Source organism: Scleropages formosus, chromosome 16 (genome assembly GCF_900964775.1).
Source record: "Scleropages formosus chromosome 16, fSclFor1.1, whole genome shotgun sequence".
Classification (NCBI taxonomy): Eukaryota; Metazoa; Chordata; class Actinopteri; order Osteoglossiformes; family Osteoglossidae; genus Scleropages; species Scleropages formosus.
Window position 1 is genome coordinate 722,066 of NC_041821.1, and position 27,371 is coordinate 749,436.

General features: G+C 54.2%; 3 protein-coding genes across 5 annotated transcripts; 2 read left to right on the forward strand and 1 right to left on the reverse strand.

The window, feature by feature from the left end:
• Positions 1-7,237: 7,237 nt before the first annotated feature.
• Positions 7,238-11,669, reverse strand: LOC114912406 (docking protein 1-like). 2 transcript variants are annotated; one of them, XM_029259025.1, is made up of 5 exons: positions 11,348-11,669; positions 10,152-10,445; positions 8,662-8,740; positions 8,400-8,572; positions 7,239-8,282 (listed from the first exon to the last, which is right to left on the reverse strand). In XM_029259025.1, the coding sequence occupies exons 1-5, from the start codon at positions 11,405-11,407 to the stop codon at positions 7,734-7,736; spliced, it is 1,155 nt and encodes a 384-aa protein (XP_029114858.1). In that variant the 5' UTR covers positions 11,408-11,669; the 3' UTR covers positions 7,239-7,733. The 2 variants fall into 2 exon arrangements, with proteins under 2 accessions (XP_029114857.1, XP_029114858.1); XM_029259024.1 differs by lacking the exon at positions 11,348-11,669 and having other exon boundaries at positions 7,238-8,282; positions 10,152-10,577.
• A 1,981-nt stretch (positions 11,670-13,650) lies between these two features.
• btr01 (bloodthirsty-related gene family, member 1) lies at positions 13,651-20,434 on the forward strand. Of its 2 annotated transcripts, XM_029259009.1 has the most exons (8): positions 13,651-13,801; positions 15,296-16,083; positions 16,236-16,331; positions 17,110-17,343; positions 17,446-17,593; positions 18,221-18,298; positions 18,623-18,649; positions 19,109-20,434. In XM_029259009.1, the coding sequence occupies exons 2-8, from the start codon at positions 15,301-15,303 to the stop codon at positions 19,651-19,653; spliced, it is 1,911 nt and encodes a 636-aa protein (XP_029114842.1). In that variant the 5' UTR covers positions 13,651-13,801; positions 15,296-15,300; the 3' UTR covers positions 19,654-20,434. The 2 variants fall into 2 exon arrangements, with proteins under 2 accessions (XP_029114842.1, XP_029114843.1); XM_029259010.1 differs by having other exon boundaries at positions 13,651-16,083; positions 18,221-18,271.
• Positions 20,435-23,667: 3,233 nt separating this feature from the next.
• LOC108925886 (fatty-acid amide hydrolase 2-A-like) lies at positions 23,668-27,360 on the forward strand. Its single transcript, XM_029259016.1, has 10 exons — positions 23,668-23,888; positions 24,663-24,745; positions 24,847-24,983; positions 25,054-25,263; positions 25,439-25,558; positions 25,654-25,789; positions 25,860-25,977; positions 26,060-26,179; positions 26,336-26,447; positions 26,574-27,360. Exons 1-10 carry the CDS (start codon positions 23,694-23,696, stop codon positions 26,936-26,938), a joined length of 1,596 nt encoding a protein of 531 aa, XP_029114849.1. The 5' UTR covers positions 23,668-23,693; the 3' UTR covers positions 26,939-27,360.
• Positions 27,361-27,371: the final 11 nt, after the last annotated feature.

A 27,371-nucleotide genomic window follows, 5' to 3' on the forward strand; every position in this document is an offset into this window, starting at 1 on the left:
GTGTGTGTGTGTGTGTGTGTGTGTGTGGTAGTGTTGTTGGTTATTAGAGTTCAACAGTCTGATGGCCTGCAAGAACGTGCTGTCCTGCAGCCTGCTGGGGCGGGATCTGATGCTGCGATAACGTCTGCCTGATGGTAGCAGCGAGAGCAGTCTCTGGCTCGGGTGGCTGGAGTCTCCGATGATGTTCCGTGCTGTGGGTGTAATGAACTCGTATTTCCCGAGATGTACGTCTCTTTGCTAAATGAAGACATGTACATGTAAAGGCACAGCTGTTTGGGGTTTCACAAAAGTATAAATGAACGGTGCGGACAAGCACAACTCAGGAATTTGTGTTAGAACTTTTCCTCAACAACTGATTGTAAAGTACAAGCAACGTGTAAAATCCCAAAGTTGAAGCTCCTCACAAAAGGAACGTTCTCTCAGCCTTTCCCCAGCGGTCAGGGAGTCCTTGTGCGCTCAACTGGCCGCATCCGGTGCTCGTTTCCTCCTCATGGCTCTACGCAGGTGCTGCTGGGTGCGGCCTGTCCCTGCCCCGATGCGGCCATTGCTTCATGTGCGGCTGCCCCGTGACACACCGGTGGATTGCTAATGAGTTGGAACGTTGAAAAAGTGTTTTCACGCTCATTTGCGGTCGTCCTGGTGGGATGCAGGAGGGCTTTGCTCTGGCGGAGGCCGCGTATGACTCCGGTTCGGAGTTTGGCGAGTTCCTTCATTTCCGACCGCTACAAATGATTGCAGTGCGTGATTGGAAGGTCTTGGGTTTGAATCCTCACTCATGCTGCAGTACACATTACTGAGGTACTTGCTCTCTAGCACTATAGTGAAAATGAGGGGGAAAAAAGGCTTTAGATCACACTCGAGTTGTGAAAGTAATACCTGAGTTAGTGTGTTTCAGCAAGACGCTTCCCTCAGCGATCCTGTACCTTTCGTAAGGAGTCACGTGAGCGCTTCCGCCATCGCTGGAGCACCAGGTACGGGTGGTACCAACACGGTAACTACAAGAAAGGGACGCTGATGGGAAGTTGACGCTGTAAAAGCAGAAGACGGGAACCGGCGAGAACACAAGAAACGGGTTATGACAACAGCAGGGAGGTCCTGACCGGAACCTTTCGTTTGGGGCACGGTGCCGATCGGCCCCTGGGGGAGTTACAGCAGTGCGGTAAAAAGAGTTCAAAAAAGTGATTGTACGTAGCTTGCCGTTCACACCTGGCGCTCGGCGACCTTGGTGAAGAGACTGAGAAATGAATACTGAACAACGGTAACAATAACAAAAATACACTGAGCTGAAGAGTACCGCAGTAATGGCTCAGTTCACCAGGGGTCCCTGTGTCTGTGAATCTCGTACCGCATCCGGGAGCTGCTCTTACCACTGTACTCGTACCGCCCGAGGGCAAGCGGGCCTGCGCTGGGCTCGCACGCACGAGGCAGGAGCTCTTCAAGGTGACGGACGAAAGGGGGCGCCACACGTTAACCACGTTATGGGACAGAACGCAGGTACTTCGATGTACGTTTGCTCAAAAGCGACTTATGCACACATTTACGCAGCTGGGTCATTTTACTGGAGCAATTCTGGGTAAGTACCGTGTTCAAGGCCAGGACCGAGGCCAGGACAGCAGTGTCGGCAGAGGCGTGACGACCGAGAGGTGAAATTCGCCGCCTGGCGCAAAAAAGGGGCCGACAGGATTGATGGGAATGAAAAAGAAACGCTGCTTGAACGAGTTTAACCCTTTTCATACCTTGTGATGACTGCCTTGCGCACACAGGATGGATCAATGACTGAAAGTTTCAGCTGAAAACAGGAGGATTGCGTGGAAAATTTGCCCTTTTTTCTTGCAGAAATGTTCGGTGAACATCTGAACTCGTGTGTCAGTTCTGCCCCTAAACTGAACAGTGTGACATCTGTGTGTGTGTGTGTGTGTGTGTGGGGCCTGGAACACATTTTCACAGAATGCTCTCCTGTCTTTAGTACCGAGACTCCAGCTGGACCCCCTCGGTGTCTCCCGGCTCCTGGGTGGGACTCACCGTCCCAGTTCCGCCCCCTTTTTCTGACAGCAAATCAGCTTTGTTCGACGGCTGACGAGTGACCGGGAAGCCCCGCCCCCAGCTGGGACGCTTCTTCCGAATGAGCCCCAGCACCACCCCCCTGAGCAGGAAGCCCACGAGGATGCCCGTGCTGCCCCCGGGAGGGTCTTCCAGCACGAGTCGAAATGAAGTGCAAGGGCACGGCGAAGCTCCCCTGCTGGCAGATGCAGGTGTAGATGCCCACACTGTTTCCTGTCAAGGTCACAGCCAGGTCAGTGCTCAGCTGGCGGGTGTGGCTCTGGGGGGGGGGGGTCAGCGTGGCTAAGACTCCGCCCATGATCCCACCCCAAGTGTAGAAGGAAACGCACCCTGCTCACCCTGTGTATCGCACTGTGTCGGCACATCCTCAACGGTTGGGACAGGGAAGAGCCTGTAGTACAGAGAGAAAGAGGGGATGGGAAGCGCGCGCGCACACACACACACACACACACACACACACACACACACACACACACACAGCGCGCAGATGGGGAACAGGTCGCAGCCCTTGGCGGGGACACGGGACGAGCTCCCCAAGGTGTGGCCCTGAAACGGAGAAGGAAGGGTTGGTTCCCTTTGCATGTGAACAGTTTTCCCAGAAAGGCCCTCAAATTGACATTTGCGTATATTCATTTTTCGGACACTTTTCACCAAAGCGACACACATCTCGTAGAAAATACTACGTGTTCATTACGTTAGGAGGAAGAGAGACTTGGATACAGATGTGTGATTCTTAAGTGCAGTTACTGTCTTTCCACCATGTGAACCAATGTTCATCACACCAGCAGCTGAGTAAATCTTTATCAGAATATTGACGATTGCTGATCACCTTCCTAGTCTTTTTTTTTTTTTTTTTTTTTTTTTTTTTTTTTTTTTTTTTTAAATTCAGTTTAAACTTCATGTCTGTGTGCTTTAGTGGCCTGATAAATTGTTTTCACTCATATTGCCAAAGCAATGGAGGAACAATTTTATTTTAACTTCGGTCTTCATGAATTTTGTTAATATTTAGTGACAAGAAAAACTAAAAACTGATAAAGTCAAAGAGAGTGATACCTGAACCATTATTAACAATTCTCTCTGCCTTAGCCCTCTGTGGCCCCTGGACACAAATGCAGCAGAAACACAGTGAACAGGTGGAGCTTCGATAAACCACAGTTTCCCAAACATGGACAATTTCGACTGAGTGTGACTGTCAGTGGAGTGTGTGTGTGTGTGTCTACTCACAAAGCAGGCAATAGTCTTGACCTTGTATTTTCCCATAACCGTGTCTGTCCCATCCTCTCTGTCGCTCCACTACATGCCTCTGATCACTTCTCCATCACCTTCCAGCCCTGCCTCACCACTAATCCATCTCCTTTTTCTGTACCCATTTTCACCTTCTGCTGTAACTTCAAATGTCTCTCACCTTCCTTGCCTCCTTGCCACCTTGCCTCTGCCACACTCTTCGCTTTCCCTTCTGCTGCACAATTCTTGGATCTATCAGGAGACAATGCCATGAACATTTTCCTCTCTGGCCTCTTTCCTTTCTTGACACTCTCTGTCCACTGTCTTCCAGACCAGCACACCCCAGTGCCACCCTGTGGCTGACTGATACATCACATGCTAACAGGGTCAAATTTCGGGCTGTAGAGCGAAGAGAGCGAAAATCCAGGACTTGCACAGACCTGGATGCCTACAAACTACTCTTACCTACTTCTCACTCTGCTGTCTCCTCAGCTAAAACAACCTTTTTCCACAACAAAATACAGGCAGCATCTAAAAAAACCACACAGGCTCTTTGCCACCTTCTCATCCCTTCTGTGTTCTCTGCCACCTCCTCCTCCTTCTTCTCTCAGTGTTGACAACTTTGCTTTGTTTTTCAAAGTCAATTCAATCACCGACAAGTTCTCAGCATCACCCTGCCCGGTTCGTGCTGGACCTCCCTGCGAAGCTATCCTCTCCAAATTCAAACCCAACAATCCAAATCTGAAATCTCTGGCCTCCTGATATTGCGCAGAGCCATCACCTGCTCGCTTGATCCGATCCCAACGTCACTCCTACAGAACATCTCCCCGCAGCTCTCCACCTTCATCCGTAAGATCATCAACTCTCCTCTGGCTGCCTCCCAGCTGCCTTCAAAACTGCTCTCATTTCACCTCTGTGAAAGAAATCCTCCCTGGATCCCAGTTCGGGCCAGTCTGCCTCCTCTCCTTCCTGTCTAAAACCCTAGAGCGGGCAGCCTGTGATCAACTGTCTGATTTCCTCACCCGGAAGCATCTCCTCGATGGTCATCAGTCTGCTTTCAAAGTTGGTCACTCCACTGAGACGGCGCTCCTAGGGGTGTCTGATGCTCTCCAGTTGGCTAGAGCTGCCTCCCTCTCCTCGGTCCTCATCCTCCTTAATCTGTCTGCAGCATTCAACACTGTCAACCGCCGGATTCTACTCTCCTCTCTTAGTCAGCTTGGAATCAAATGAGCAGCTAAGATGGTTTGAGTCCTACCTATCTGACAGATCCTATCAAGTGGTCTGGCGGAGCTCCCGTTCTTCTCCTCTGCCTCTCTCGACCGGTGTCCCGCAGGGCTCGGTACTGGGTCCTCTTCTCTTCTCATTCGACACCTCCTCCCTCGGCCCTGTTATCGCCTCCCATGGATTCAACTATCACTGCTACACTGATGATACCCAGCTCTTCCTCTCCTTTCCACCTGGAGCATCAGACATCTCCGCACCATCGCTGCCTGCCTGCCTGTCGAACATCTCTTCGTGGATGTCTGATCACCACCTCCAACTCAACGTCTCCAAAACAGAGATCCTTCACCTCCCAGCTGGCCTGTCCTCCTGTCACGGTCTATCGATCAAAGTGGACAACTCACTCATTTTCTTGACCTACTCTGTTAAGAGTCTAGGAGTGACGTTTGACTCAAGTCTGTCTTTCTCTCAGCACATCGAAGCCACAACCTGGAACTGCAGATACATCCTGCATAACATCCGCAGGATCCACCCTTACCTCGCAATTGACTCTGCACAACTACCTGTCCAGGCCATGGCGGCATCCTGCCTGGACGCTGCAACTCTCTCTTGTGTGGCCTTCCTGCTGGTGCCATCAAACCTCTGCAGCTGATAGAGAATACCGCGGTACAAGTCGCGTTTGACTCGTCCAAGCGTTCCCGTGTATCTCCTCTACTCATTTCTCTGCAATGGTTTCCTATGGCTGCTCGAATCAAATTTAGGACCCTGGTTATTGTCTACAAAAGTATCAATAGAACCGATCCCAGCTATTTACAGATATTTACAGATCAACCGCTACACCCCAACCGCGCACGAAAGGTAAAGCATGGAGGTTCTCGGTTCTGGCTTCGTTGTGGTGGAACGACCTCCCCCCTCACTCAGAACTGCTGAATCTCTGTCTACATTCAAGAAGGGTCTGAAAACTCACCTTTTCCAGACCCATTTCGCCCAAGATCTCTCCAGCTCACGTATGGTGTAAATGTTCATGCACCATAACTTTATGCTTATTCCCAGGTGAGCCTTTCCCCAACCGCTACTCCTGTATTGTATGTAAATGTTTGTGTACCTTATTAAAAAAAGAACTGTAGGAAGGTTATCGGGAATCTTCTATCCTGCGTTTCATGCACCTACTCGAGCGATGAACGTCAGTGGATCAAGTGGAAAGTAACAAACTAGGTTTGCTTAAGAGTCACATGTCTGCAACTATGTCTCTTTCTCTTAATGTAATGAACACATTGTATTTTCGCTGAGATGTACGTCGCTTTGGAGAAAAGCGTCTGATAAATGAATGTCAGTGTAAATGTCCATCTGTATGTGTCTGTGCGAGAGAGACCAGTTCCTGTCTTCCTGTCTGTCGGACAAACTACGTTGTAAATATAGTTTTCTGAGAACTTGGGTCTCTTGGGTCAGATTGGTAACAGCCCCCCCGACATACACACACGCGCACACACACATCCCTCCATCCATTGCGCTCAGTCTGCTCCTGGAGGAGTTGGTGCTTCCTTCACAAGAGCCTGTGAACAACATTGTCTTACACAGCACACACACACACACACTCATAACTATAGTGACACCCCCCCCCCGGAGTTCACCAACCTCAGTGTCAACTTGAGGCTGCAGTGAGAGGAGCTTCACAGGTCGTGTGTTTCCAGCAGACAGGATGGGGTCTCTGTGCTGCGCTCTAACCCCCCGCCTCACTGGAGGATCATGGGAGAATGAACCCTAAGCACAGTGGTGTGATGTATCCTGGTTTATACCGTGGTAAGTGACGACGAATGGACTGTACTCCGGAATACGTGTGTGTATGGAAATTCCTCCTTCAGTTGATTTGATGAACTGCTTGTGCTGTTCTGAGATGTTCGTCATTCTGGAGAAAAGCGTCTGACCAATGGGCCAGTCGTACGTGTAAATTTCACGGTCGAGCACCAGCAGGAGAGCCGCTAAAGCAGGAGCCCCGAGCATCCCGTGACACACACATGAGAGAAGGGTGACGGATGAGGGTCCGAGTCCCGTCTGCGCGCAGGCCACACCTGGAGAGGCCGAGCAGCCCGAGGTGCCGCCGAAGGCGAGGAGGATGAGCCGCAGAAGGGCGGTCCTCGGGCTCCGTCTCGGTCGGCTCATCTTGACGCTAACGAGGAACGCGAGCGGAAAGCAGGTGTCTTGACGGGCTCTGCGGTCGAACGGCCGGACGCCGAGAGGATTCCGGTCGCAGGCACACCTGAGTCCAGGTGGCACGAGGTCAGCCGACGCAGAACCTCCAGGAACCCCTGAGCCTGCGGTCCTCTCGACGAGCGGATGTCTTTGCATCTGAGTCCCAGTTGTGTGTGGCTGCATGGACACACGGGAGCAGCGACCGGCGGAAAGACGCACGAGGCGAGGTGACGCCTCCCTCCCTCCCTCCCTTCTGGATGTGTCTCTGTGCAGCAGCGGTTCTCAGGACTTCGCTGGCATTGTTTGCACGTCACACGTTCACCTTACAGGATTCTGCTTTTGCCACGACACTCCGCTGGGTCCGCGACGCACGGCGCAGCGGCACGCTGACACTGCGAGGTCCTCCGCCGGAGTGACGGCGCTCATTGTCCCCGGCCCTTCACGTCATTTCATATTTATTCATAACATTTTCTCCAAAGCGACATACTGTGTTTTTCACCTCTCTATACAGCTCATGTGTTCTTTACTTGACACAAGCATTGAGAAACAGTTTCACAGTGAAAGTGACCTGTGTTTCCGCATCAAGCCTTTAGGGGGCAGTAAAGAGCAGAGTAGGTGGGGACAGTGTTCACGGCTCGTCTTTTGGGGGGTCAATAACCATGCGAGGAACGCCAGACGTGTTTATTGGATGGATCTCTCACCAAGTGGTATTAAATGAACGTATTTTTATTTTTAGTCCTTTGACATTAGTTTTAATTTTAACCCAGCTCCATGTTATTAGCTTTAAAAGTCTTGGATATTTGTAATTTTTAAATGTACAGCAGTTTATAAACAATACAGCTACGAATAATGGAAACAGATAGTGGATAGGTTACTGCTGAGTGCATCAAGGTGTCTCACACACACACACACACACACACACACACGGGCAATCCTGACACGCTGCCTCTGTCCAATCAGAATTCAGTTCTTCGTTCCTAGATGAGGTCGGTGGCTAAAGGAGAGAAGGAAATGTTACGATAGCGAGAGGTTAAAGATCACACTTCCCCCAGGTTGTCGTAGATGATGTCAGAGACGCCCCCTCTGGTACGCCGGGGGAGGGCGTGTTTCACCACCTGGCTGTACACAGGTTCAGGCCCCTCCCCCCCAGCTCTCTCATCGGACGCGGGAGAGCCGTCTCCGCCCCCTTGGCCCTTCTCCAGCTCCAAGGAGCCTGTCCGCTGGGCCAGGTCTGTGCCGACCGGGTCGTACACACCCGAGTACAGCGGCTCCAGCTGGTTGCCTTGGCGATGGCGCGCAGGGGCCGAGCGCAAGCAGTCCGCGGGCTCGGCGTAGGGGCTGCTCTGTTCCAGCAGGTCGGCGCTCCGCGGGCTCGGGGGAACGGGAGGATCGGGCAGGCGGCGCCGCGCCGGCGGCTCCGCCTCCCCCTCCTCCTGCAGGGCGGGGCCGGGCCCCGGGGCGCTGAGGGTCTGCTCGCGGATCAGCTCCTCCACCCGAGCGAAGATGTGCCCGCTCTGGCGGCTCTCGAAGCAAAAGCCGCCAGGTCCGGAGTCGCAGCGCCGGCCCGCCTCGATCGAGAACGTCTCCTGGGAGACGGAGACACGCGGGCCGCGTGAGCGGACGTCTCGGGAGCCCGCCGTGCGCGGGTACGTCCTCCTTAGTGGCAGGAGAAAGAAAAGCGCGCCGGCGCCGGCGACGCTCACCTTGTCGCAGCCGTAGCGGCGGAGCAGCCTGCAGGGCCAGTGCAGCACGCTCCCTCTGCCGTCGGGCTCCAGCAGCTGCAGGCAGTCGCCGGCGAGCCTCAGCCAGTACGCCCCCTGCAGGCCGCAGCGCTCGGCCGCCTCCGTCCGCCGCACATTCACCCAGAAATCGTTTGCTGCGGGGGACCGAGAGCAGGAGCACGTCACCGCTGTGATGCGAGCGCGCTGCGGACAGAAAGGCCCGCGGCCCTCCGGAGCCTCTCACCCTCATCTCTCGAAGCGTAGATCAGGTTCTCCTCCATTCTGATTGGCTGCAGAGCCGCGGAGTCCCGCCCACCTCCGCCCTGTCGCACAGCGAAAAGGCCTTTCAGCCCGTGCTCAGCAGCTGCCCCGGTGCTCGCTCGCGTCACTACTTACACGCTGTCACCGCAGCGGGGGGGCGCTGAGCTCCTTCGCATCCCTTTGCTGCTCTCGCGCACACTTTATTTTGGGCAGATTGACTTTTCGGAGAACACGTCGACAACCTCGGGGTTTTGTACGTTTCTAACGAAATGCCACATTTCTCCACTCGTGTTGTTTGAATTTTCCACATTTAATGTTCTGACTTTGTCTCCTCGAAACAAATCAAGTCAGCGTCACTGCAAAGCGCGGCATCACCTCTGCGTTTCTCAACTACTCCCCGTCGCTCCCGTTTACGGCCGACGACTAAAACGTCTCTTCGCTGTCACCTGACTTCTTTTGTTGATTTCGTTGGTCATGTCCGTAGCAGTGGGACCAATCAGAATTTAGTACTGACCAATCAAAGTTTAGGGCTGACCAATCAGTGTAACGGCGAGAGCTGTGAACCTTGCGCTCGGAGGACGTGGGTTTGAATCCCTGCTCGGGCTGTACTACCCTTCATTGACGTGCTTACCCTGAATTGCTCCGGTAGAATTTTCCAAGCTGCTGAGTACCAAGCAGGGTTGAAATTGACCCCATAGCAAGACTATTTGTTTTAAAGTCTGCTCCAGTAATTCCACACACCTATTTCTGCTCCTAACACAAGTGTAACCAGTGTGTCCTACAGATCACATCACTGCCCAACAATTTTGCTTGTTTACGTGTATTTATCAGACACTTTTCTCCAAAGCAACTTCCAAAGAACTCTATGTAGTGTTATCAGCCCACACACCTTATTCACTGCAGTAACTTACACTGCTAGATACACTACTTACCCAGGGTGACTCATCCATACATCAGTGGCGCACACTACAGGGAACCTGATCAGCATGTCTCTGGACTGTGGGAGGAAACCAGAGCACCCAGAGGAAATCCGCACAGACTGAGTGAGGACTGAACTCGTGTCCTCTTACACCACCCCAGCACTGGGAGACAGCAGCGCTACTCGCCGTGCCACCGGGCCGCAATCCTTCAGCGATCACCTTGCGGATCCTGAAGTAACGCAGTAAAGTTACCCTGTTGCGCAGAGGGGCAGGTTGTGCTCTTCGTGAAAAACTAAAGCCACGGTCGTACTGGATGGCCTCGGAAGGAGGGAAGGACACTGCTGCTCCACTACGCGTTTCGGACAAATGCGTCACTTGAGCCGAACGATCGGTCGCTCGTCGACAGGAAGCCCGGGTCACCGTTCACGTAACTCGAGTACCGTGCCGCGTCCGGCTACTTGACGCGCCTCCGAGCGACTCGCGCTCCGCTCAGCATCCTGTCACCTGGAGCGCGGCGCGTCATACGCGTGAGGGGGGCGGGGCCAGCGAGCACCTGAAAGGCGATGCGGCACAGCTCGTGCACCCAGTCGGAGGCCGCGCTCCGGGCGGCGGCGAAGGCGAGCGCGCGCTCGGCGGTGGCCACGCGGAACACGGCCGTGTCCTCCTCGGGTCCGGGCTCGTCGGGCGCCTCCTGCACGCTCACGCACTCCGAGAGGCGCAGCACCTTCCTGTCCGACCTCCTGGGCCTGGCGCCTTCGGCTCGGCGTCCCTCGCGCAGCTCGAGTCGGGCCACTCCGGTGGGGCTCGGGGCGTAGAGCACCGCCCACGTGTTCCGCCAGCGCCCCTTCTGGCAGCACGGAGTGACAGGGCTCAGCGCGGGCGCACGCACACACACACACAGAGAGACACAGACATGCACGCAAATGAGGCAAACCAGCGCACAAAGAGGAGACCCCCCCATCCCAGGACTTTGATCTGAATAAATACTTTTGGTGCGTGTGTGCGCGTGCGGCACAGCTCACTCATAGTGTCGTGCTTACAGCTACTGCCTTTGGACCCAAAGGTTGCAGGTTTGAATCCCACTTCTGGCTGTTGTACCCTTCAGCAAAGTACTTACCTGAAATTGCTCTGGAAAAAATTACTCCAGCTGTATAAATGGGTTAATAATTGTAGGTACTTTAACACTGTATATTGCTTTGGAGGAAAGTGTGAGTGTGTGAGAGCATGTCTCTCTCTCTCTCTCTCTCTCTCTGCGTGTGCAGGCCTGTTTCTCAGCGCGCTGGAATGCACCGCGTTAGGAAAGGAGACCCGAACCGAGAGGTGCCTCGTCCAGAGCGGCACCACCTGAGATCCACCTGGATTTCCTCGCAGAGACACGAAGGTTCTTCATGCCACAGAGTTCTATGCGTGCGATCGCGTCTCCACACGGCTGCCACATATGTGATACGCATGACATTCTGTGCTAATTCAGCGACTCTTCGGTGACCCTCATGAGAGGCTCTTTATGGAAACATAGAAATAAGTCCATTTTTGGGGATGTTGAGAAGCTGCCTGGTGATGTGTGTGTGTGTGTGTGTGTGTGTGTGTGTGTGTGTGTCCAGGGACTGTTAGTAACAACATTTTGAGCTCATTCCTGCCATTTGGTGACACCAGAACTTAACAGTGCTTCAAAGTGTCAGCTTGATGTGACCGATTCTTAGTGTTTGTGTGAGAGAGAGAGAGAGAGAGAGAGAGAGAGAGAGCCCTCACCTTGCCAAAGCTCTGCTGCTGCCACACGTACAGTTTCCCCTCTTTGACCTGCGCGTCCATCTCTGTCCCACCGAGTCCCTCCGGGTCCTGTCCGCGTCTCTCCGTCTCGGCATCTCCTCCCGGGTTTCGTGCCGCGAAACCACACCCCCTGCTGGCGCTCAGCCGTCAGCGCGCAGCGCCCTCCTGCGGTCAGGGGAGGCCTCAGCAGAGCGGCCTGCGGTCATCTGCGGGACCCGGTCCAGCAAACCCTCAAACGCTCGCAATTCCTCATCATTTTGGTTAATTTCTACATAACGCTCTTGTCAACTAGGCAACGCTCCGCATACGCGGATCACTACAGCAGCGTAGCGTGTACCTGTCACGCTCCGACTGGTGGAGAACAAGGAGGATTCAGGCCTGACCGCTCACGGTCAAGCACGAACGGGTCTCCTGAGGAAGCGCAAAGCCTGTTTCCTGTCTTGAGACACACAGGCGTCCAAAGGCTTGCGAAGCGTGATGTTTCAGCATCTGCAAATACACCCCCGCGATCGAGTGTGTATTTTTAACACGAACACACGGCTTCCGTCCTCCTGAGCTCCCCAGACACTTTAGAGCGGCCGACTCCTTCGCTGCGGCTCTGCCCTCGAGGGTCCGACAAGCCGCGAAGCGCTTGAGTTCACGCTGTCCTGGTGCGTGTACCTCTGGAGGGGGAGGGGACACAGCCAGGATGGGATGCCAGTCCATCACAGGGCACCCCAAGCGGGACTCGAACCCCAGGCCCACCGGAGAGCAGGAGCCGGTCAAACCCACTACACACACACACACACACACACACACACACACACACACACTTTTATTCACATAGCAGACACTCGTCTCGAAGATGATGGACACCCCAGAGTGGACAACAGTGCCTCTCACCAACAGACGGAAAGCTCTGGAAGTACAGTCAGATTGCAGATTACACAGCGCCATGTAAAGCAGTGTACATTACCAGTGTACATTACACGAGTAGCTGCCCGTTAGACTTGGTAGCTGTTTTATTTTTTGAACAGAGAGTGTGGGTCAGGTTTACGGAGCACACGGGAGATCAGGGGAGAAGTTGTGCTGAAAGAGGTGAGTTGAGGTGAGAGAGAGATCCAGTAGTTCTGAGTGACAGAGGAAGGTCACTCCATCACATCAGAGCCAGAACCGGAAACCGTTGCGCTTCTGGCGTTGCACCTCTTGCGTGTGGGACCAGCAGGTGGGCAGAGGTGGAGAAGTGTAGCAGTCCGCTTGGGGTGTAGCAGATGATCTTGATGGTCTTGTAGATATTGAGGAGCGGATCCGTTGACGGTTTTTTCGGCCGTAACCGCAGCGTTGAATTCGATCTGGGCAGTGATAGGAAGCCAGTGGAGAGAGATGAGGAGGAGAGATACATGGGGACGCTTTGGTAGGTCAAACGTAGCTTGTACCATAGTATTCTGTATCAGCTGGAGAAGTCTGAAGGAAGAGGCTCAAGTCCAGTCAGGAGAGGGCGGCCGGTAGCGTGGCGGTCGGAGCTGCTGCCTTGGGGCCGAAAGGTCGCACATTTGAATCCTAGCTGTCGTACCCTTGCGCAAGATACATACCCCAGCATTGCTCTCGTAAAATTACCCATCTGTAAATAGGTAAATAACTGTAGGTACCTTAACATTGTAAGCTGCTTTGGAGAAAAGTGTCAGATAAATGTAAAAATGGCAGTAGTCCAGGTGGGATATCGCCAGGTGTTGCGTAGACTTTGTTGTGAGGTAGGAGTGGACACTGCAGATGTATCTTCAGGAGCAGGTCGTGGCTTCGACGCGTTGACAGAAGGACAGACTTGAGCCGTAGGTGTTTGTCGTACATCCGGACAGGGATGTGTGAGAGGCAGGAGGCCGTCCGTACATGAGGAAGCATCTGAAATTCTGGCGGGAAAAGAGAGGAAGAGCTGGGTATCGTTGACACGCCAGCGGCAGAATCCAGGGGCGGCGATGGCAGGGCTGAGGACCGAGCCCTGTGGAACACCAGTTGAGAGAGACGGAGGGGGTGACGGGTCATATGTTTACTTCTGCTGGCGTTTTCTACAATTTCTGCTACTGGCGCTTGGACCTTGCACCTCCACCCTGGACGTTCTAGATTTAGAGACGCTCAGTCTCTCTCGGCTGGTGCTCCCCTGGGCTGTTAGGTTCAGCTGAACAGTCGAAGGTCACAGAACTGGATTTTCATCCATAGGACTGATATTCGGGCTCCACATTCCTATGGCCTCCAAAGTATGTTCCCTATGAGGAAGAAGGAGGAACCAAACAGGTGTGGTGAGCACCGTACCTGTCCGACAGGTCCGTAGAGGCAAAGGAGGAGCTGTGCTGCGGTGAAAAGGTGAGCCAAGTGGGTCCTGTGTCACACAGCATCGTGGCGACTGCTGACAGCCGGTGACAACGGACCCGTTCTCAAGACCTCGGAGCAGAAGACGCTGCGGTAGGACAGGACCCTTTTTACTGTTGCGGTTAAAAAAACGCATCTTCCGTCCCGGGTGGTCGGGTGTGTAAACTGAGGCTTCTGGAGGTCCTGTGGACACCTGTCTTTGAGTGGCAGCTGGACGCTGTGGCTGACATTTGACCTCGGGCGTTGAGTGTGAGACGTGCGTGAGCTTCCCGTGAGCTTGCTGAAGTAGGTCATTACAGTGGATGCACATTTGCGTTGAAAACTTACCGCGGTGAACAATGCAGCAATGGGTGTCTTGCGAACGAAGCCACTAAGTAAGGTCACAGAGAAGCTCGTCTCCCTCCACTTACATGTGCATTTATTCATTTATTGGACGCTCTTCTCCAAACCACGGCGCGTCCGCCACCGATGCAGAGTTACGCATAGAGACACGCAGCCGTCAGGGTGCGGCCAGCGAGTCCGAGAGCGCGCGCATCGGGGGTAGCTGCTTATAGAACCGATAGGGAGCACATTTATCAAAGTGAGTTACATGGATTATGTAATGGAGTGAAGTTTCCGGAACTGTCAGGGCATCAGGGGACAAGTGGCTCTGAAAGAGATGGGTTTGAGACCCCTCTTGAAAAAGGGTCAAAAGGGATTCAGCAGCTCTGAGGGACAAGGGGGCTCATTCCGCCACACCGGGGGCAAAACTGAGAAGGCTCAGTCGCTGTGTAGACTCTCGGACAGATGTGTTCGGTGTTTCCTGCGCTTCGGCAGCTGTGACACACACCCCTCTGTGGGGAATGCGGTGTCTCCGCATTCCTGTACCTCGGTGTACGACAAGAGCGACAGTGACACGTGCCAAAAGTGGGACGCTGTAGTGTGAGACACAGGAGGTGCTTGGTCTGAGTGTGATCCTGTGGCCTCACGGGGACCCTGTCCTGCGTAGGTGGTGGGGACAGTGGGGAGGGTGAGGACGTCCCTCAGCGAGGTGGAGACCCCCCCCAGCTCCGCACCACGTTCGTTTGGTTTCGACCTCGATGCCTTCAGGCCTAAGCGAACGCACTCTTTGTTGTCCATGGCTGTAACTCGTCCTTCTCTGGATCGTCCCCGCTGGTGGTCCTCGGAGCAGCTCTGCCCGCTGGTCACTCTGTTTACACGAGTGGACAGATGTGAGACTTTGTCCAAACTCATGCAGCAGCGCGGTGACGCAGGTGACACTTGTTCCCTTGCGCTGTGCTCTCGAGCGGGTGCTCACCTCCAGCTGCTCTGGGGAATTCCTCCTGGTGTCCTCGTGGTCTGCGTGACGCTCTAACGGTGCGGTGAGCTGGTCCCAGCTCAAGGTCCGAGCTCAAGGGCCCCAGCTACCTTCGGTAGAGCTGAGCTCCACTGGCGGCTCTGCGGCTAAATCCACTCAGAAACGCACGGTTTCGCCCTCACGTCCGCCACGTCCGCCACGTCCGCCTCTCCACGGTGCGGTGCCCCCCTCTGCTGGCGCGACCGCGTGTCCCTCGGCTTCCACCCTGCTCCCTCTCTCCACTCTGCCAGGCACGATGGATCTCAGCTGTCTGTCCGAGGAGCAGTTCCTGTGCTCCATCTGCCTGGACGTGTTCACGAACCCCGTGTCGACGCCGTGTGGACACACCTTCTGCATGGAGTGCATCGGGGAATACTGGGACGACAGCAAGCACTGGCAGTGCCCGCTGTGCAAGGAGACCTTCGGCACCCGGCCGGACCTGCACATCAACCGCACCCTCCGCGAGATCACCGAGCAGTTCAAACACACGCTGAGGGCCAACGAGGGCAGCGTCGCGGTCGCCGGCCCCGGGGCCGGCGAGAGCGTGGCTGCGGCGGTGCCAGGCGTGGCCCAAGAGGGCGGAGTCAGCAAAAAGAGGCCCTCGAGGCCGGGAGAGCTGCCCTGCGACCTCTTCGCCGAAATGAAGGCGCGGTTCCCGAAGGTTCTGGCTGAAGACGTCCGGCCGCGCTCCTCATCCTCGCCCGTTGCCGCTCTCAATGCCCCTGCCCCTGCCCCTGCCCTTGCCCCTGTCCCTGCCCCTGTCCCTGCCCCTGTCCCTGCCCCTGCCCCTGTCCCTGCCCCTGTCCCTCTTGCTCCCACCGCCGGTCCCGCTCACATCGCCCCACCCCCTCCCGTGCCCCGGCGGGCCTCTGCGAGCGCGTCGCCGGTGACCGTGGAAGCCTCGCTATGCGCTCAGCACCACCAGCCCCTGGAGCTGTTCTGCCGCACGGACCACACGTGCGTCTGCGCGCTCTGCATGGAGACGGAGCACCGCGCTCACATCGCCATTCCAGCCAAGAGGGAGTGGCTCATCAAGAAGGTGGGGCTACGAAACCCTGCCTCCAAAGGCTTTATTTGCATGCTCGTCGTTTAAAGGTTTAAAGCAGCGCACAGACCGTGGTGTGAATGAAGTTTTACTGTTCGCACCGAGGAAATGTGAGCGTTTGCTGATGGGCTCTGACTTGTGCGCAGTCTCAGCTCGGGATCACAGAGGTGGAGATACGGGACACGGTCCAGACCAGGCTGAAGAAGGTGGAGGAGATCAGGGCCTCGCTGGCCAACTTCCAGGTGAGTCCCGTCCGAGCGACCGCTCTCCCGGCGTGATCCGGCACGGTCAGGGGTGCTGTGCCACAGCCGTGCGAACCGTCAGCGAACGGCAGCTCCTCGCCTTGCAGACGCAGCCTACGGTGCAAGTAACTGCAAAGGCGGTTTTACCGCACGGCCAACGAAAGGCCAGTAAAACAGATTTCGCTCCACTGGTGCGAAAGAGTTATATTAACTCCGAGTGACATTAAGAGAAGTTTAAAATGACTGAAGTTAAAATGCGATACATTGTTCCTGCTCACTGCGACCACCGATGGAATATTACCACAATATTCTGGAAATGAAGCACAGCATTCAAAGTATTCCAAGCGCAGCGCTGAGAATAAAAATCCGCCCCGGAAATCTCTGTTCGGGGCTCATTGCTGTCTCATCCGTCCCACGAACGCGCTGCTACCGAGGGCTGGCCCTCAGGAGCCCCAGAGACGAGCTGTAAACACCGTGCAAGTGAGCCGAATTGAGGCGGATCCACAGTCCTCTTTGGGTCGGGGGGGTAAACTCAGGTCATGTTTTACTGCAGCGAACGGATGTCGTAGAAAATAGATAAGTGAAGAAAACGCGATTAAATGTAAACCCGAGTGTTCGTAGCGTGAGGAGCCAGCGTGTTCTCTACTGTCCGTTTCACTGAGCAGAGCTGCAGATGAAATGCTTCGCATCAGCTTTACGCTCCTGCTTTCACTACGGTCACCCCCTCCCCCCCGCCGTCACCGCTCTGAGGCTCCTGCGTCTCCGCGCTCGTCCCCAGGCGTCGGCCGAGCGAGAGACGGCCACCAGCGTGCGGCTCTTCACTGCGCTCATGAGCTCCGTGGAGAGGACGCAGGCCGAGCTGCTGGAGAGCATCCAGGTGGACCAGCTGGCGGCGGAGCGATGCGCACAAACCCTGATCCGCGAGCTGGAGCTGGAGATCGGCGAACTGCACAAGAGGATGGCCGCCATCAGCCAGCTCTCGCAGTCGGAGGACCACGTGCTCTGCCTCAAGGTCGGGGGTGGTCCCGGGGAGGAACCCGTACGCGCTGGGGCCGGGCGACGCGCCCTTCGGGTTGCGCTCGTGTAACGCCGTCTGCTTTCCCGCCGACCGCAGAGCTTCCCGGCCCTGTGCGCCCCGGTGCCCACCAAGGACTGGAGCGCCGTCGCCGTGAGCTCCAGCTTGTGCTCCGTGGCCGTCCTGCGGAGGGTCTCCTTGCTGGTGGAGCGCTTCCAGGAGGAGCTCAGGAAGATCCTGGACACAAGTGAGATGTGGAGGCGGGAGGAGGACGGGGTTTCCAACGCGGTAAAGAGCACGAGGTTTTTGCCCGATGCTGCTGGGAACGGCTCGGGTTCAAGACCACGTGAAGCACAGTTGGACTGAGATGTTGGACAGTGAAAGTAGAACGCGGCCAGCGGGGGTTCGGTGACAGAGATACAGACACGTGGCTTCCGTGAATAATATGGGTTAGATAGTGGACATACCGGTCCGGGGACAACTGTGTATTACCCTGCATTCCAGTACTTGGTGTCTTTCTCACACACGCACAGAGTCTCATTTACAAAAGGGCTGCAAGCTCAGTCATCTACATGGTACTTTTCTTCAGAGCAAATAATTTACACTCCGTACACTGATTTACCCATTTATAGAGCTGGGCAATTCCCACCGCACCAGTTCAGAGTATCACCACAGCAGCTGGGATTCAAACCTGTAACCTCAGAGTCCAGAGAACAAAGCACCGACCACAACACCAGCTGTTGCCCCTAAACGCAGCTCTCCCTCAAACAGCACCACTGTCAAACCCCACGGCCCCTAAGATAGGACCGGTGCTCCAATACGTGCAAAACTCCTTCAAACTGGATCAGTCTGATTTACCGTCATTCCTTCACAGGTTCCGGCTCCTTCCTCCAGGCGGATCGGTCCCTCGTGAGGCATCAGCAGAGTTCAGTTTCCCCGAATCTTCCTGCGGGTAAAGGGCTGTCGACGCAGCGTGCTCAAGAGCACCGAACGATGACCCCCCCGACACTGTAGTTATTTAAACCCGCCCTTTGTCATTTAACTCCTCCCACGGTGTCTTAAACTCCACCCACAGTGACATTAACTCCGCCTTCAGCCACCCTGATATCTCCATGCCCCATGCGATCCCCACATTGAAAGGTTTCATTGTCTAGTCAAGGTTATAGCTGCTCAGGAATTTGTCTTTGTTTATGGAGAACTCACACACACGCACACACACACACACACACACGGTTGTGTCTTTAACTACTTTCCATGTTTTTCACCTTCACCGCAGAGCTGAAGAAGGTGCAGGAGTGTGCAGGTATGGACATCTTACGGGTTCACAGGGCCCAGTTGCCGTAAGAACTGTCTTCAGCAAACTGCGGACTAGGGCCTCTACACAGGTCATTACTTAATGATTGCGGGGATGATAATGATTACTTTATGACTGCTGATTTTCCCCAAACTTTCCTGAATTCAGTAAAGTGTGTAGAAGAAAGCGAACGCAATGTTCACAGTCCTGGGACATGTCAAAAACCAATTTAAACCTGGTTCTCTCATTCAACATAAGAGCTATTAGAAATCACACACACACACACACACACTCACTCTCATTCGACAGTTTACGAAACCACAGGACATCGAAACACTAAAACAATAATCCCAATGACTGACTGATGATGAGAAAGGATACGATTACAGCTGTGACGATTACTTTTCGATTACTCTGAGACGTCAGCAACGTGTCATCTCGTCTCCCTCCCTCCCTCCCGCCCTCCAGTTCACGTGACCCTTGACCCCAGCACCGCCCACCCGCGGCTCGTCCTGTCAGAGGACAGGAAGCAGGCGAGGTGCGGCGAGCGGCACCAGGCGGTCGCCGACAACCCCGGGAGGTTCGACCGCGTGGTCTGCGTGCTGGGTCAACAGGCCTTGTCATCGGGGCGCCACTACTGGGAGGTGGAGGTGGGCAACAAGACGGACTGGGACCTGGGCGTGGCCGGCCGCTCCAGCAACCGCAAGGGCAAAATCGTGGTGAGCCCGAGCCGCGGGTACTGGTTCCTGAGCCTGCGGGACAAACACGAGTACGCCTTCCGGACGGAGCCCCCCACGAGCGTGGGCCTCGCCGTCAAGCCGCACAAGGTGGGCGTGTTTGTGGACTTGGAGAAGGGCCAGATCTCCTTCTACAACGTGGACGCTAAGGCACACATCTACACCTTCACGGACACCTTCTCCGACACCGTCTTCCCCTTCTTCAGTCCCTGCACCAACAAGTCGGGCAAAAACGACGCCCCTCTCATCATCACGCCCGTGAAGCTGCCGGGATGAGCGATTCCCGCTTCTCGAAGTGACCGTAATGGACCGGAGGCAGGTCGAGCACCACCAACCGCAAAAGAATCGCAAGCAGCGGCGTTTACATGTGAGCCACAGTAAAACCAGCGTGAAACCAGTGTAAACAGGAGAAACACGTCAGTAGTTCACGTTTGACTTATTCATACTTGAATAGCAGAGCGCTGAACATTTAGACGAAAAGGACTGACAGGCAGTGTCTTGTGTTTCTTCCTTATATTCATTTCTCAGTGAAGAGTTTATACCTTGTTCTCCTCGAAGGTCCAAACCATGGAAAGTGACTCGGTGTGTCTCACAGCTCGGTTCTCTTGAACAACTTCACCATCTCCAGTGACATTCAAGCATCACTTGCCCTTTGCACCTCCATTTCTCACTGAATAGTTACTCAGGCACGCCGATACAGACACGCTGACATTTAGTCCCACAGGCAGCTGAACCTGCTTGTCTCTCTCACTCAGTCCCTAAATCAAAATCCCAGAGTTTCTTGGTTCTAGCTCCATGTGGTGCATTGAACTCCGTGTCCCTCAGAGCTGCTGAATCCCTCCCACACTAAAGAAGGGTCGAGAGCCACTTTGAGATTGACCAGTTTCAAACTATGTTTCCGTGTATGTCCGGATTCATTATTTGTTTCCGTATTCAGTGTTTCACATTGTTCTCAGCCTGCTTATATTTTATCTATTTTTTATATATCTTATATCTGTTTTTGGTTACATGTAGTGTATTAAGTACATGTGCTTTTCAGTGTAAAATAAGAAAGCAGCCAGACAATTCAATTCAATTGAATTTATTTTTATAGAGTTCTCTTCTCGCACAGTGACACAGAGCGCTGTGTGTCAGAGACAGGACATTTCTGACAGTAACTGGTAAACTATTCCACAGTTTAGGTGCTCTATAACTGAAGGTGTGACCTCCTACTGAGGTCTTATTGATCACAGGTACTTTAAGGTAACCTGCATCTAATGAACGGAGATATCGTCTTGGGATATAAAGATTAATGATCTCACGAAGGTAAGCCGGAGCAATGCCACGTATTGCCTTATGGGTCAAAAGTAGGATTTTATAATCAACTCTATAAGAGACCGGGAGCCAATGCAAGGATTTAAGTACCGATGTTATATGGTCGTACTTCCTAGTTCTAGTAACAATTCTTGCAGCAGCATTTTGTACCAACTGTAGCCTGGATACAGTCTGGTACGGACAACCCGACAATAAAGCATTACAGTAATCCATCCTGTTGGAAACAAAAGCATGAACCAGTTTCTCAGAATCCCGTCTACAAAGGAATCGCCGCATTTTAGCTATGCTTCTTAATTGAAGGAAGCACGACTTAAAGCATTTACATGTGATACAAATGACAGCTTCCCATCCAGCAGGGCACCCAAATCCTTGACACAATTCGTATGCTTGAAAGTAATACCATTTGTTGTAAAGATTGGCGTGATTATGTTGAGAGTTTTGGCATCACCACCCACCACAAGTACCTCTGTTTTACTGGCATTTAGAGATAAAAAATTTTTACTCATCCGTAATGTTATACTGGTAAAACAATTACTACAGACACCACATGTGATGGATCATCAGGCTTAAGCGATACCCTATAGCTGTGTGTCATCGGCATACGAATGGAAATTCACATTGTGTTTGCGAATAATGTCACCCGACGGTAACATATAGAGTGAGAACGGTAATGGTCCCAACACAGAGCCCTGAGGCACACCATACTGAACCGTAGTTGAGTATATATAAATAAATATAATATGTGTATACTGTATTTACGCTCTGCATTATACTGCTATTATTAGTTAATAGTGGTAGGCGTATGGGCAGATAAACAGTGAGAAATTCTACGTGTTTTACTGGGGAGAGTCAGGAGCATCAAGTGAGACATTTTGAAGGCAAAACAAAACCACTTCAACAATATTTCAGATGTTCTATTTCGAGACAAGTATCAGAGTGCAAGTCACTACGCAGTACAGACGCACTGACTGAAAGCTCTCACCGGGCTATAGTGGTGATGCTCTGAGGGCGACGACTTGCTGCAGAGCCAGTGGCTGCTGGAGCTGCTCTTCTACTCCTGTAACAAAGTGACTGATACCTGAGAGCGGCACCAGCGTGTCACTCGGGGTGCTTCTCTACTCACGCTGGTTGTGTGCAGGACGTGAGTCACTGTTCATGGCAGACAGGAGCTGCATTGACCTTCTTTCGCTTAACTGACACTTTTCACCACAGGAAATTACACCGTTGAGCTGCGTACAGTTATTTACCCGTTTGTACAGTGCAGCAATTCTTTTGTTTCCACTAGAACAATTCAGGGAAGGTATCTTGCTAAAGTTCAAACTGCTGGCCTCTTATGTAATCGACGACACGGCAACATTCAGTCAAGAAATTCTCCGTAGGGTTACTCTAGGTCTTACCAGGTTTTACCTTGTACTTTTCTAAAGTACAGGAGAATATTGTCACTACGTTTTCTCTTTTCTACAGTTTCTCCATGACTGACACTCAGTTTTATACCCAATTACTTTACATTTTTGCTTGTGTTTGTTTATCAGGCCCTTTTCTCCAAAGCGACGAACATCTCGTAGAAAATACAATACGTTCATTACAGTAGCAGGAAAAGACACTTAGACACAGATGTGTGATTCTTAAGCACAGTTAGCTTCTTTTCACCATATAAACTAACGTTCATCACACCAGTAGCTGAATAAAACTTTATCTGACAATCAATGATTCCTAATCACACTCTGGTTATATAAACATTTACATTACAGGAGTAGCTGCACAAAGGTTTATCTCTTGTTCAACAGTTATAATCTTAAAGTTATGGTGCATGAACATTTACGCCGTACATGAGCTGGAGAGATCTTGGGCGAAGTGGATCTGGAAAAGGTGGGTTTTCAGACCCTTCTTGAAAACAGACAGAGTTTCTGCAGTTCTGAGTGACGGGGGAAGGTCGTTCCACCGCAGCGGACCCAGAACCGAGAACCTCCGAGCTTTACCTTTCGTGTGCGGGACCACCGAGCGAGCGGAAGTAGACGAGCGAAGGGGCCTGGCTGGGGCGTACCGGTTGATCAAGTCCCGTAAACAGCCGGGAGCAGTTCTATTGATGCATTTGTACACATTAACCAGGGTTTTGAATTTGATTCGAGCGGCTATAGGAAGCCAGTGTAGAGAGATGAGTAGAGGAGACACGTGGGAGCACTTTGGCAAATCAAACACAACTTGTGCCGCAGCTGATGCAGAATGCTGCTGAGGTTTGATGGCAGTAGCAGGAAGGCCACACAGGAGAGAGTTGCAGTAGCCCAGATGGAAAGTCACCACGGCCTGGACAAGTAGTTGGGTGGACTCGGTAACGAGGGATCCTACGAATATTATGCGGGATGTATCTGCAGGACCGGGTTGCGGCTTCGTCACGTTGAGAGAACGACAGACTCGCGTCGATTGTTACTCCCAGACTCTTAACGAAAGACCTAGGCGGAATGAGCGCGTTGTCCAGTTTGATCGACAGGCCAGCTGAAGAATCTCTGTTTTGGAGAGGTTGAGTTGGAGATCATACATGCATGAAGAAATGTCTGACAGGCAATGCGTGTGGAGATATCTGATGCACCAGGTGGAAAGGAGAGGAAAAGCTGGGTAATATCAGTGTAAAACAGTGGTAGGTGATGATGACCGGGGGGCTGAATTCGGAAGCGTCACACTTCTTTGCAGGGAAGCGCAGCGTAAAAAACTGGGCAGCAAAAAGGTCGGTTGTGTTGAGTTTGCGCCTGAAAAACAGACGGAGGATGAGAAGGTGGCCGAGTGTGAAACTTTTTTGCTTCACAGACCAAAAAAAAAAAAAAAAAACAGTTTGCAAAGTGAAACATTACCAAGGGGAAAAAAGAAAAACAAAAAACACACGAGAGACTCCGGAGACGCGCGAGTCCGAGCACCACGTGACACTAAGTCACGCACGTTTTGTTACGGCGACGTTGCGCAGCCGCGGTGCACGCCGGGAAAGGAGCGCAAGGACAGGTGTGCGAGGGATGGCGCTCGCGGCGCGGATAGAATGGCTCGCGGCTCGCGCGCTGCGCGCCGTTGTGCACGTGCTCGTGGCGCTCTTCCGGCTGTTGGCTTCCCGGCGCGCGGTGGGGGGGCCCCCGAGACCCCCCCCTCCGGCGTCGGACCCCCTGCTGCGGCTGTCGGCGGTGCGGCTCGCGGAGAGGATCCGTCGGAAAGAGGTCCGAGCGAGGGTGGTGGTGGTGGGCCGTGTCCGATCCGCGTCCGATCCGCTTACGGCATGAAGTCGTATGCAAATGAGCTGGGGTAACACGCGCCAGCCGGCCAGCAGGGGGTCGAGCGGCGCCAAGAAAAGGCGAGCGGAAGCTGAGCTGTAACATTAGTGTTACAAACAAGTGCGGTAAATCGTGAAAAGCGGTCCGGTTTCGGTTTGATCCACCGACACGCTGCTTCGGCCAAAGGAAGCCTGTGGCAGCAGGTGAGGGGGGTGAACTTAGTTGAGGGGAAAAATAAACGCCTTAGTTAAAGGTGTCATTTGTAAACAAGGAACGCGTACGCGCTCTCTTACATCACGATGGATCGGGTACCACGGCACGTGCACATGATGTGCGGTAGGTACTAGGGTCAGAACTCGGAACGCTTCTTCGCAGCGCGTGCGCTCGCTCCGTACGCCGTAACAACGATCCGGTCCGGTGCACCCGCTCCGTACTCCCTCGCTCTCTCCCTCTGCTTCGATCCCTCGATATTTCGGCTACCGCGTGGCGTCGATGTTCGACGGTAATCGTTAAGGATCAGTAATATTTGGCTTCCGGTCGGTAAGTAGCGAGAGATGCCAGTTCCACCTGAAGTGTAGGTACAGTCAATACACACACGCACACACACTGCTGGTTCCACTGGGACGCCGTGTCTTATAAGGAGGAACTGGACGGAAGTAATGGAAACACTGAACACGATCAACTTCACGAAAGTGTGTTCTTTCTCTTCTGTCCCCGCAGGTGACGAGTGTCCAGGTGGTGCGCGCCTACATTGAGAGGATCCAGGAGGTGAACCCCCTCGTCAATGCTGTTGTCAAAGACAGGTATCTCTTGGGAGGGAGGGGTTTGAGGGGAGTGTGTGTGTGTGTGTGTGAGACTCGCAAGTGCCCCCCCACCACACCCCGATCCCTCACGCGTGCTCCAGGTTCTCGGCCGCCCTGCAGGAAGCGGCTCGGGCGGACAGGCTCGTCGAGGAGGACAAAGGCGATGAGGGTGTCCTGAAGGAGCGGCTCCCCCTGCTGGGTGTTCCGTTCACTGTCAAAGAGTCCTTCTGCGTGCAAGGTACTGCAGCGCCGTGCGTGCGTGATGCGTCTCCGTCGACCTCGCGCTCACCTCTAACCCCCCGTCCCAGGGATGCCCAACTCCGCCGGCCTGCTGAGCCGGAGGGGAGTGGTGTCTGGGACCGACGCCCCTGCGGTGGCGCTGCTGAAGAAGGCGGGAGCGATCCCGCTGGCTGTGACCAACTGCAGTGAGCTGTGTATGTGGCTCGAGTCCCACAACCATCTTTATGGCATCACCAGGAACCCCTACGACACCCGCAGGATCCCCGGGGGCAGCTCGGGTGAGAGTCGCGGCGATGCTGCAGCGATATCAGTTGGAAAGTGCAGTGACACAGCAGCAGTATCGGTGGGAAAGCAGAGTGACATTTCGGTGATATCAGTGGAAAAGCGCAGCGACGTTGCAGTGGTACAGCAGTTGCGGTGTAGGATACGACAGTGTGTCCCACGTTTCCCTAGGAGGAGAGGGCAGCATCCTGGCCAGCGGAGGGTCCGTCGTGGGCGTTGGCTCCGACATCGGCGGCAGCATTCGCATGCCTGCCTTCTTCAATGGCATCTTTGGCCACAAGCCCACGCCAGGTGAGTGTGCCCCCCCCCCCCCCCCCCAGCCTTGTGTGCGCGTGTGTATGCGTGTGTGTCGTCTTCACCTGTGTCTCTCTGTGTGTTCTTTTCAGGCATCGTGTCCAACGATGGGCAGCACCCCCCCAGCTCCGGCCGCCGTGACGAATTCCTGTGTACGGGACCTATGTGCCGCTATGCCGAGGACCTGCTGCCGCTGTTGAGCATCATGGCAGGAAAAAATGCGGACAAGTAGGCAGCCAGCACACACGCACACGCACGCACACGCACACACACACACACACTGCACTGTCCCCCACAGACTATCCCTGCACGCGGACGTGGACCTCAGGAAGCTGCGCTACTTCTCTGTGCCCCACAACGGAGGATCCCCGCTGGTGTCGCCTGTGGAGCGCCAGCTCATCGAGGCTCAGAAGAAGGTCAGTGCTCAGGGGTCAGAGGTCAGCGGTCAGAAGGGCTGTTCCTGCAGAGTGCGACCTTTTCGGGGCTGTTCCTGCGCAGGTCGTGCGGCGTCTCGAGGCCGACCTTGGCGTCACGGTCCAAGAAGTGCCCCTCCCTCAGCTCAGATACTCGCATCACATCTGGTTGGACTGCATGGCTTCTCCCAACCAACACGGAGAGGTTCGTCCCGAGCGGCGCCACCCGCTGGCCAGCGGCGGTACTGCCGAATAGCTGATAGTGTCTCCGGGTGTCTGTGGGTCTCCGCACTGCTGGTGTGCGTACGGTCATGTACGGTCACGTACAGTGATTTACAGTCATCTGCCACCACTTCCCCAGCTTCCCGTGCCTTTTGCGGAGCTCATGGGTGATGGCAGCAGGAAGGTGTGGCCCCTGTGGGAGCTGCTCAAGTGGCTGCTGGGACGGTCACCACACACCCTGCCCGCCATCGGTAATGGAACACACAGAGCTACATGCGGGACAGTGTGTCTGCGTGCGTGCGTGCGTGCGTGCGTGCGTGCGTGCGCGCACGTGCAGGACTCACTGTCCGTCTTTGCACCCATGCTTTCTGCTCCAGGTCTGGCCCTGGTCGACAAGGTTCTGGGGTCACAGCCCTCACGCTTCATCGGGCAGCAGAAAGAGCAGCTCCAGGTGCGAGTCGAGCAGCTGCTGGGCAGCGACGGGGTGCTGCTGTACCCTCCTCACCCGCGGGTGGCACCAGAGCACCACGTACCCGTCTTCACGCCCTTCGACTTCTCCTACACGGGCGTGTTCAACATCCTGGGCCTGCCGGTGACCCAGTGTCCCCTGGGGCTGGGCGAGCAGCGCCTCCCGCTGGGGGTGCAGGTGGTTGCCGGGAAGCTGCAGGACCGCCTGTGCCTGGCTGTGGCGCGTCACCTGGAGCGAGCGTTCGGTGGCTGGAGGGACCCTGGCGCCCCCTAGTGATGCTCCTTTGAAACCGTGCGCGTGCGCACGCACATCCTGCGCTGCTTTCTGCTCACTGCGCTGTCCACACGTCCTGATGTGCTGTCGGACTCTGAATCTGTGTTCCTGACGGCTCCGGCGACGTATTACTGTATAACAGGGTAAAAATTGCTATTTAATTTTGATTAAATTAATTGTTGAACAATACAATGGTTAATAAATGTGTGGTTGCCATGGTGACTCTTGCAACAGCAGATGTTTCCTCTGCTGTCAACTTTTTCCTCCTCCTCCGTGTCTGTGTACTGTTATAACAGTGCTCTGCACTGTGGTACTAGAAGAATTCTTGGCAGTGCTACACTATTGGTCGCACGCACACACGCACGCACGCACACACAGAGGATGAAGCTGCTTGACCCAAGCGGGATTGCACTGAACCAGAGCCTAACCTGGC